The sequence below is a fragment of the Drosophila subpulchrella genome, chromosome 2R (assembly GCF_014743375.2).
Source record: "Drosophila subpulchrella strain 33 F10 #4 breed RU33 chromosome 2R, RU_Dsub_v1.1 Primary Assembly, whole genome shotgun sequence".
NCBI classification, from domain to species: Eukaryota; Metazoa; Arthropoda; class Insecta; order Diptera; family Drosophilidae; genus Drosophila; species Drosophila subpulchrella.
The window spans coordinates 17,042,659-17,051,317 of NC_050611.1; the positions used below are offsets into that span (position 1 = coordinate 17,042,659).

General features: G+C 48.5%; 5 protein-coding genes across 5 annotated transcripts; 4 read left to right on the top strand and 1 right to left on the bottom strand.

Annotated features, from left to right (window-relative positions):
- Positions 1 to 1,496: 1,496 nt before the first annotated feature.
- LOC119550508 (eukaryotic translation initiation factor 3 subunit C) lies at positions 1,497 to 4,991 on the top strand. Its single transcript, XM_037859213.1, has 3 exons — positions 1,497 to 1,617; positions 1,845 to 1,972; positions 2,046 to 4,991. The coding sequence occupies exons 2-3, from the start codon at positions 1,880 to 1,882 to the stop codon at positions 4,698 to 4,700; spliced, it is 2,748 nt and encodes a 915-aa protein (XP_037715141.1). The 5' UTR covers positions 1,497 to 1,617; positions 1,845 to 1,879; the 3' UTR covers positions 4,701 to 4,991.
- A 201-nt stretch (positions 4,992 to 5,192) lies between these two features.
- On the top strand, positions 5,193 to 5,645 carry LOC119550093 (TP53-regulated inhibitor of apoptosis 1). The gene is made up of 2 exons (XM_037858572.1): positions 5,193 to 5,438; positions 5,494 to 5,645. Exons 1-2 carry the CDS (start codon positions 5,292 to 5,294, stop codon positions 5,611 to 5,613), a joined length of 267 nt encoding a protein of 88 aa, XP_037714500.1. The 5' UTR covers positions 5,193 to 5,291; the 3' UTR covers positions 5,614 to 5,645.
- Positions 5,646 to 6,005: 360 nt separating this feature from the next.
- LOC119550091 (TP53-regulated inhibitor of apoptosis 1) lies at positions 6,006 to 6,731 on the top strand. Its single transcript, XM_037858571.1, has 2 exons — positions 6,006 to 6,180; positions 6,232 to 6,731. Exons 1-2 carry the CDS (start codon positions 6,034 to 6,036, stop codon positions 6,349 to 6,351), a joined length of 267 nt encoding a protein of 88 aa, XP_037714499.1. The 5' UTR covers positions 6,006 to 6,033; the 3' UTR covers positions 6,352 to 6,731.
- Positions 6,732 to 6,951: 220 nt separating this feature from the next.
- On the top strand, positions 6,952 to 7,227 carry LOC119551881. The gene has a single exon (XM_037861476.1). The coding sequence runs from the start codon at positions 6,965 to 6,967 to the stop codon at positions 7,088 to 7,090; it is 126 nt and encodes a 41-aa protein (XP_037717404.1). The 5' UTR covers positions 6,952 to 6,964; the 3' UTR covers positions 7,091 to 7,227.
- Positions 7,222 to 8,547, bottom strand: LOC119551880 (complement component 1 Q subcomponent-binding protein, mitochondrial). Its single transcript, XM_037861475.1, has 3 exons — positions 8,254 to 8,547; positions 7,780 to 8,124; positions 7,222 to 7,720 (listed from the first exon to the last, which is right to left on the bottom strand). Exons 1-3 carry the CDS (start codon positions 8,456 to 8,458, stop codon positions 7,479 to 7,481), a joined length of 792 nt encoding a protein of 263 aa, XP_037717403.1. The 5' UTR covers positions 8,459 to 8,547; the 3' UTR covers positions 7,222 to 7,478.
- Positions 8,548 to 8,659: the final 112 nt, after the last annotated feature.

Below are 8,659 nucleotides of genomic sequence, written 5' to 3' on the forward strand. Positions count from 1 at the left end.
AGTTCTGAAAAGAAATGCCGGCTCATTGAAGCGCAGGCGTAGAAACATGTTGCTGGCGGACATGTTGCACTAGTCTTGCCAACAAACCTATTTCTACCTCTTCTTTGATCAGTGTTTCCTATATTTAATTTTAGCTTATTTTTTATTTCTTCCTAACTACTTTAATTAAAACATTTATTTGTTTTCTTATTTCCCAATCAAATTTCAAATGTACCGCTCAATTGATTACAACCTATCGACTTATCGCTGGGCATGCCGGCTTTCTGTTATCGATATAATCAAACTCTCTCTTCTAGAGATGACAGTGACACACCTAGTGATGGGTGACTTTCAAGTCACTTGAATAACTCTCTTCTAAATTAAAAACATACCAATACTACAAATATAACACTTTAAATGTTTTCTTAAGCCTAGTACTCAGATCGGCTAAGAGTTTCACTAGTCGAAAAACCTTATTCTTTGTAGTGTGACCGACGTTTTCAAAGTTCACCCGCAATGCATGTAGCAAGGTCTTACTGACAAGCAGCTGGGTTTGTTGCCAAACGGAAAACATATCAATTGGAGAAATTTAAAAAGGAGGAGTCTGCTGGCACACAAAAAAAGTAAAATAAAAATAAATGGAATGCTCAACGAATGTTTTTGTTTATGTAAATTAGTAGTTTAAAGCTTCCTTAACGTCCCACGAATGCTTCGCCATCTTTCCCGCGCCACCGCAGTCCAGCTCCGAATCCCCATGGGCATATTGGACCTTGAGAAAGTGGGAGCCGGGCTGCTGATGCTGCAGGAAGTCGCCCAGCATCCTGGCAGTGGCTGGACATGGCTTCTCCAACTGTTCCTTAGCGGGCGCCCTATTTTCCTCCTCCCTGTAGAAGCCAGCGCGTCCTCCAGCTCCGCTTAAGCTGCCAAATAGCTGGTGGTTATGGGTGTACGGAGTCCGAACCAAATTATTTTGGCCAGATCTTACTTTCTTTGCGAGGACACGCCCGGCAGGATGTCCATGTAGAGAGCGAAGGCCCACTCGGCATGTTCCTTCCCACTGGGGTTCTATAGTGGATCTCTTCCAGCACTTCAACTATTCTGCGGATTTGCCCTGTCGTGCTATTGCTTCCTGTCGGTCAAGTCCCACAATAATGGGCTACAGCTTGGATTAGGCGTCCTTTTTCATAAAAATTAAATTTAAATTTTTAAATTCCCCACCGCTTCTGCACGAACACCGCCAAAGATTAAATTTCTTATTCTTTGGGCCGCGGCTAACGGCGTTCATCGAAAATTCACTCGGGAAATCTGGTATTTTTTTTGGTATTTCCTTATCTCATCTGAGTACCGCGCTGAAAAACAGACCCGACGAAAACCTTTAGCCGCATATTTGCCTCTCGCTCACTCCTATGGTTAGCTCGCGGTTTTCGTCGATGTGAGTACTAGGCTTTAAAATAAATTGTATTTCTTCTGGAAAATACACACCTGTCAGCTATAATAACTAAGTAAAATCAAACACCCAACCCCGTGACTTTATACAATACTCATCGGCAACGCTTACACATGCAAACTTCGCCCATCTCTAGCCTCTCTTTTTGATGTCGATTCGATTTGATTCGACTTAGTTTTGCTGTAAAAATAGTAAGTTTATTGTGAAATATTGAGCGCCAGGTGGTGGTAAACACACAAAATAAAAGCCAACAAATTGATCTATCAAAAGCCTTTAAGCGAAATAAACACTAAGCATGCGGAAACCATTGGGCGAAATTTTTGCAAAACGCCATGTTGGCCGCTCAAACATAACCTCAACCAAAGCAAAAACTTATGTGGCCCGAATAAAATTAATAAATTGTGATTTGTGATTCCAGGCGCAGACAAACGGCCGCGTAGAAAGTCAACGAAGATGTCGCGTTTCTTTGCCAACGGGTCCGACTCGGAGTCCGAGTCCAGCGAGGAGGAGATCCAAGCGACCAACTTCAACAAAGCCAGCGCCTTCGTGAGTACCGCCCAAATGTGGAATGTGCATCATCCATGGGATGTCCTTTAGTAATCCTTATAATCCCTTACAGCAATTCAGCGATGATGAGGAGGAGGTCAAGCGCGTGGTGCGCTCCACGAAGGAAAAGCGCTACGAGAACCTAACCAGCATTATCAAGACCATCCGCAACCACAAGAAGATCAAGGACATCCCCAATACGCTGTCCAGCTTCGAGGATCTGACGAGGGCCTACCAGAAGGCCCTGCCGGTCATCTCGAAGGAGGAGAACGGCATCACGCCGCGCTTCTACATCCGCTGCCTTGCCGAGCTGGAGGACTTCATCAACGAGGTGTGGGAAGATCGCGAGGGCAGGAAGAACCTGTCCAAGAACAACTCCAAGTCGCTGGGCACGCTGCGCCAGAAGGTGCGCAAGTACATCAAGGACTTCGAGGACGATTTGTCGCGTTTCCGTGAGGCACCCGACCAGGAGAGCGAGGCCGAGGACGAGGTGGTGGCCCTGGACAGCGATGGCGGCGATGCTGGTGACGATAGCGATGTCGGAATCAAGCGGGAGCCCACAGAAGCTCTTCCCAAGACGGCCAAATTAGTGCCGGCTAAGGCTGCGCCCGCCGACGACGATGATTCCGATGACTCCATCGACTGGGACTCGGACTCCGAGTCGGAGACTGAATCCTCCGACGACGAGAACCAGTACCAGAACATGCGTGAGCGTTTCTTGAAGCGCACCACCGAAAAGGAGGACAAGGATGATGACAAAAGGAAGGACAAGCGCAAGGAGCAGAAGATCAAGATCCGTAAACGCGCCGAGGACGATGAGGATGGCGAATGGGAGACCGTTGTCAAGGGACATGTGGTGGAGAAGCCCAAAATGTTCGAAAAGGACGCCGAGATCGATGTGCCCCTGGTGCTGGCCAAGCTGTTGGAAATCATGTCTGCGCGCGGCAAGAAGCGCACCGATCGTCGTCTGCAGATCGATCTGCTGTTCGAGCTGAGGGACATCTCCGATCAGCACAACCTGGGCACCGCCGTCTCCGTGAAGATCCACTTCAACATTATCTCGGCCATCTACGACTACAACCAGAAAATCTCCGAGCCCATGAAGCTGGAGCACTGGGCCCTGCTCTTGGAGGTGATGCAGAGCATGCTGAAGCTGCTGCTGGCCAATCCCGACATCATTATGAGCGAGAGTGTGGCCGAGGAGCATGAGGAGTACGCTGCAGCGCCTTTCTACGTGCGTGGATGCCCTCTAGCCGCGGTGGAGCGCCTGGATGATGAGTTCGTCAAGCTGCTGAAGGAGTGCGATCCCCACTCCAACGACTACGTGTCCCGGTTGAAGGACGAGATTAACGTGGTGAAGACGATCGAGCTGGTGCTGCAGTATTTCGAGCGCTCCGGCACCAACAATGAACGTTGTCGCATTTACCTACGCAAGATCGAGCATCTGTACTACAAGTTCGACCCCGAGGTGCTGAAGAAGAAGCGCGGTGAGTTGCCAGCCACCACCACCACCTCCGTGGACGTTATGGATAAGCTGTGCAAGTTCATCTACGCCAAGGACGACACGGATCGTATCCGTACGCGAGCCATCCTGGCGCACATCTACCACCATGCCATGCACGACAACTGGTTCCAGGCCCGCGATCTGGTGCTGATGTCACACCTGCAGGACAACATCGATGCCGCTGATCCCGCCACCCGTATCCTGTACAACCGCATGATGGCCAACCTGGGTCTGTGCGCCTTCCGTCAGGAGAACGTCAAGGATGCCCACCACTGTCTGGTGGACCTGATGGTCACCGGCAAGCCGAAGGAACTGCTTGCCCAGGGACTGCTGCCCCAGCGCCAGCACGAGCGATCCGCCGAGCAGGAGAAGATCGAGAAACAGCGCCAGATGCCATTCCACATGCACATCAACCTGGAGCTGCTCGAGTGCGTTTACCTGGTGTCCGCCATGCTGCTGGAGATTCCCTATATCGCAGCCCATGAGTTTGACGCTCGTCGTCGCATGATCAGCAAGACGTTCTACCAGCAGCTGCGCTCCTCGGAGCGTCAGTCCCTGGTGGGTCCGCCAGAGTCTATGCGTGAGCACGTCGTGGCCGCCGCCAAGGCGATGCGCTGCGGCAACTGGCAGGCGTGTGCCAACTTTATTGTCAACAAGAAGATGAACACGAAAGTGTGGGACTTGTTCTACGAGTCAGATCGCGTGCGCGAGATGCTCACCAAGTTCATCAAGGAGGAGTCGCTGCGCACCTACCTCTTCACCTACTCGAACGTCTACACCTCGATCAGCATTCCCTCGCTGGCGCAGATGTACGAGCTGCCCGTGCCGAAGGTGCACTCGATTATCAGCAAGATGATCATCAACGAGGAGCTGATGGCCAGCCTGGACGATCCCTCCGAAACTGTGGTCATGCACCGCTCGGAGCCATCGCGCCTGCAGGCCCTGGCCATGCAGTTTGTGGACAAGGTCACCAACCTTGTGGACGTCAACGAGAAGGTGTTCGACATGAAGCAGGGCAACTTCTTCCAGCGCGGCAACATGGGCAATCGCGGAGATCGTGGCTACAACCGCAACCAGAACAACCAGGGTGGAAACTGGGGCGGCCAGCGCAGGGATAATCGCAACAACCGCAACCGTAACCAGCGCGGTCACCATAAGAACAACCAGGATAGGCAGAACAATCAAGATAGACAGCAACAAGTCCAGACCATCGACGAGGAGTAGACGCCAGCTCTTCCACTCAGCCCAAACCACAACAGCGCGCGTTAGCTAAGAACACCAGCAAAGCATAATCAGAACAAATTTGTAGCACTTGGACTATTAAAAATGGAATGGCCATGGACAACTCGTTGGGTTAAGTGCTGTCAGGCCTCCGATTCGGTTTCCGACTGGATCGGAGGTCTGGTTCCATCATCCGTCGACATTGTATGTTGTAGCCAAGTCCCACATAAATTTGTTTTAGCGCTCAATACGTTAATGATAATATTGATAACTACATTTTGTATGAACCCAAAACTGAAAAAACCTTAAAAACAAGAGAAAAAAAATTAGTGGCTTTTATCAGGGGGTAAATATTTATTGAAGAGACAGTTTAATCAAATATCTGCTGATAAGAGCTTTCTCTTCGGATGTAGAATTGTAAGATTTGAATTTCGATAGAGTTTCGTTATCTTTTATCGATATTCAGTTGGCTGTCATCTCTGAAACCTTTTCTTCAGTAGTACCGTTGCACGGACCTTTGTCACATTTTTTTCGGAACTCTTATTTAATAGACAAATTATAAATTAAAATCAAACAACCAAACTTGTCACACAAATGAGCAGCGTTGGCGAGGATTGCAACGAGCTGAAGCAGCAGTACGACGCCTGTTTCAACAGCTGGTTTTCGGAGCGGTTCCTGAAAGGTCAAACGGATGACTCAGCTTGCGCGCCGATTTTCCGGGTGTACCAGGAGTGCGTTAAGGTAAGGCTAATGGATTTTCAACTGTATATAGGACTTGACCTATTATAATCTCTAGCGCGCTATTAAGGACAAGAAGATCAATTTGCGGGAGGAAGACCCGATCTTTGAGACGAGTTCCGACGAGGACAATGCCAACAGTTCCGATGGACAGCAGGAGCAGAAGGGCAAGAGTTGACCTCACGACCCTCTTCACAAGAACCAAAGAAATAGGCAGCTAAAGCATCAGTTCCAGACCATCTATAAGGAATATAAGCCAGAGAATCCTCGCCAGCGTGCAATTGCCTAAAAGCCACGTAAACTGAACAAGTTCGTAGCATTTTAATAGTTAATAATACAATGGCCATGAACAACTGATTATACAATAACAAAAACTGCCTTAATATAATTTATTTAAGTAAATTAGGTGCTTTAAAGAAAACGCAAGATTCAAATTTCGATTGTAGGCAACTGAGCTAATATCGATATGTTGTTTCGCCCATCTCTGAAAGCCTTATCTTTAGTATGACCTTTGCACGAACCATCCGCACATTTTTTTCGGCATATTATTCAATAACTTAAAAATTATAACTTAAAACCGAAGAACTTGGACCTACAAATGAACAGCATAGGCGAGGATTGCAATGAGCTGAAGAAGCAGTACGATGCCTGCTTCAACAGCTGGTTCTCGGAGGGATTCCTGAAGGGTCAGACGGATGACTCGGGCTGCTCGCCGATTTTCAGGGTCTATCAGGAGTGCGTCAAGGTAAGGCCAAGTTTCATCATCCAAACGGTTAACCCAACCCTTGACTTTTAGCGCGCCATGCGGGAACAGAAGATCGAGTTGCGGGAGGTGGGAACCGAGTACTCCACGGGCTCCGAGTATGACAATGCAAACAGTTCGGGAGGAAAAGCCCAGCCGAAGAGCAAGAGTTGACCCGTCACGCCGCTCCAGCATCCTGGCTACGGCCTTGATTCCACAATCGGCCAGGAACAGGCAGTTCCCAGCAGTCTCACCGGTCATCAGCGCCGGCACCAGAGAGGGGGCACAGCCTAGGAGTCCGTGGATTACCATGTACTAGGAGCCGCTTTGTTTCAGCCCTTTGGCTCACATCCATAAAGCTAAATCTTATATAAATTATGTAGTGAATGTTTTATAACTAAGTTCAAGTAGCGAGCCATAAAAGTGTTATACTCAGGCGGGCTCCGGTCTTGACTTTCTCAAAAGTATTCGTAAAAGCTCAGGAATAAGTTAAGGCCGGAGTTCTCCTTATCGTGCTTAACTGCAATAAAGTGTTATCGTAATATATTAAATAATTACTTACTGAGGAAAAATTAATAATTTACTTATTGATGGATTTGTTTTTTAATATTTAATACATTTAAATCATCTGTTATCTGTTATATGTGAGTCCCAACCCAGAACAAGCAGATACGAGTCTTTCCCCTTTGGGAAATCACTAGATCGTAATCAGAGGCAAGTTCATATATAAAAAGGAGCATCCAGAGCTGCACCAGCACAATTCAAAGTCTAGTGTCCATCGATCAAGATGCAACTGCTGCCAATTCTAGTGCTCCTGGCTCTGGTCATCTGTGTTGCCTGCAAGAACCACGAGGAATGGGGAGGACACCGACCAGGCGACTACGAGCCCAGGCCACATTCGAGGCAATTCTAAATCAATGGGAAGCTGATAAATCAACTAAGTTTCTTTGACTTTAAATTACATACATATAAATTACAAAGCTGATTATGACCAATCTAAAAGAATTTATTTGGAGGAGATGAATAATAAACAATACCACATCGTAGAAATTAACGCTGTATTTATGAAATCCAACCGGAAGCAGGTGCCGAAATGGGTACACAATTGGCGCCCGCTTCTATGGCTCTTTCTGAAACATGTATAAATGTTTGCTGGCCTAATAACTAAGATGACTGCCACAGCCAAACCAAAAACACAACTAATCAAAAACGTTTTTAGTGAAAAAACTGCGGCAGCAGACAATAGAAACTTAAAAACCTACACAACTTTATGCTTTAAGATTAGGTGGGACGAACGACGTTCACTTGCCACCGGCAGTGAATTTGGAGAGCTTTTCCAGCAGACCAATATAGGAAGTGTGCTCATGGGCGGTGGCCAGATCGGAGAGCTTCTCGGCGAACTCCTGGCTGATGCCCTTCTCCTCCAGCAGATTGATCAGCAAGTCATACAAGTAGCCATCGAGCACGTCGCCGGCAACGGCATAGACCTTATCGTTCCACTCGCCCTCGAAGATGGCCATTTCATCGATGGAGAAGACGTCGTCTGAAAGGAAGGGCAGGTGTTATTGATGGATAATATGGGATAAGGGATTAAGCACTCACTGTACTCGCCCTCCTGGGCCTCGCCTTGGAGGAAGGTGCAGGTGAAGGACAGCGTGGAGTTGCCCTTGATGATGTCCACCTCGAACTGGGGCTTGCTCCTCATCTCGCCCAGCTCGGGCTTGTCGGCATTGGGGTTGATCTCCGGCTCCTCCTCGCTGTCTACCGAGTGGTTCACATTGAAGCTGACCACCACCTTCTCCTTTTCCGTCTGCTTGGTGAGCTCCACATCGGCGCCGGTCAGTTTCACGGCGAAGCCGTCCAGGGTGCTGGGCACCGACTTGCCCTTCTGCACCTTGCGCTCGGCCACGATCTCCTCGGTGAGGAACTCCACCAGTTCCCGCTCACCTGGGGGATACAAACAAGGGATTGCATTTTCAGTGTTTTGGTCAACATTTCGTCACCCCACGTTTGAGGTTATGTAACCGGCGGCATGGACCATGTCCCATGTAAGACTCTTATGAGATAAACACTCACATTTGGTGTGCACATTGCAGCCGCACGTGCAATTGATGCTGGGCTTGTGGAGATTCAGGACGGTTACATGATCGGATCCTCCGGCCGTCACCGGCTTTTTGGTCATGTGCCACAGGCTGCGGGTGAAGTCCCTCTTGCCCAGGGAGCCGGCCTTGGAGCTGGCCAGGCTGGCGAAGCGCATGGTGGCTGTCCTCAGGCTGTTCATCTTGTTATATAACCGCGACTTGGTCTTCTACGTTAATTAAACAGAGAAATGTGCAACACGCCGAATTCGTGGTAATGCCTCGAGTGACCGTTATTTCAAACTACAAAAATCCCGTAAGCAAAACACCTGACAATCGTTTCTAGACTTATCGATTATTTATGGCGCCAATAAAGCTTATTTGAATTCACATAGCTTTAGCAT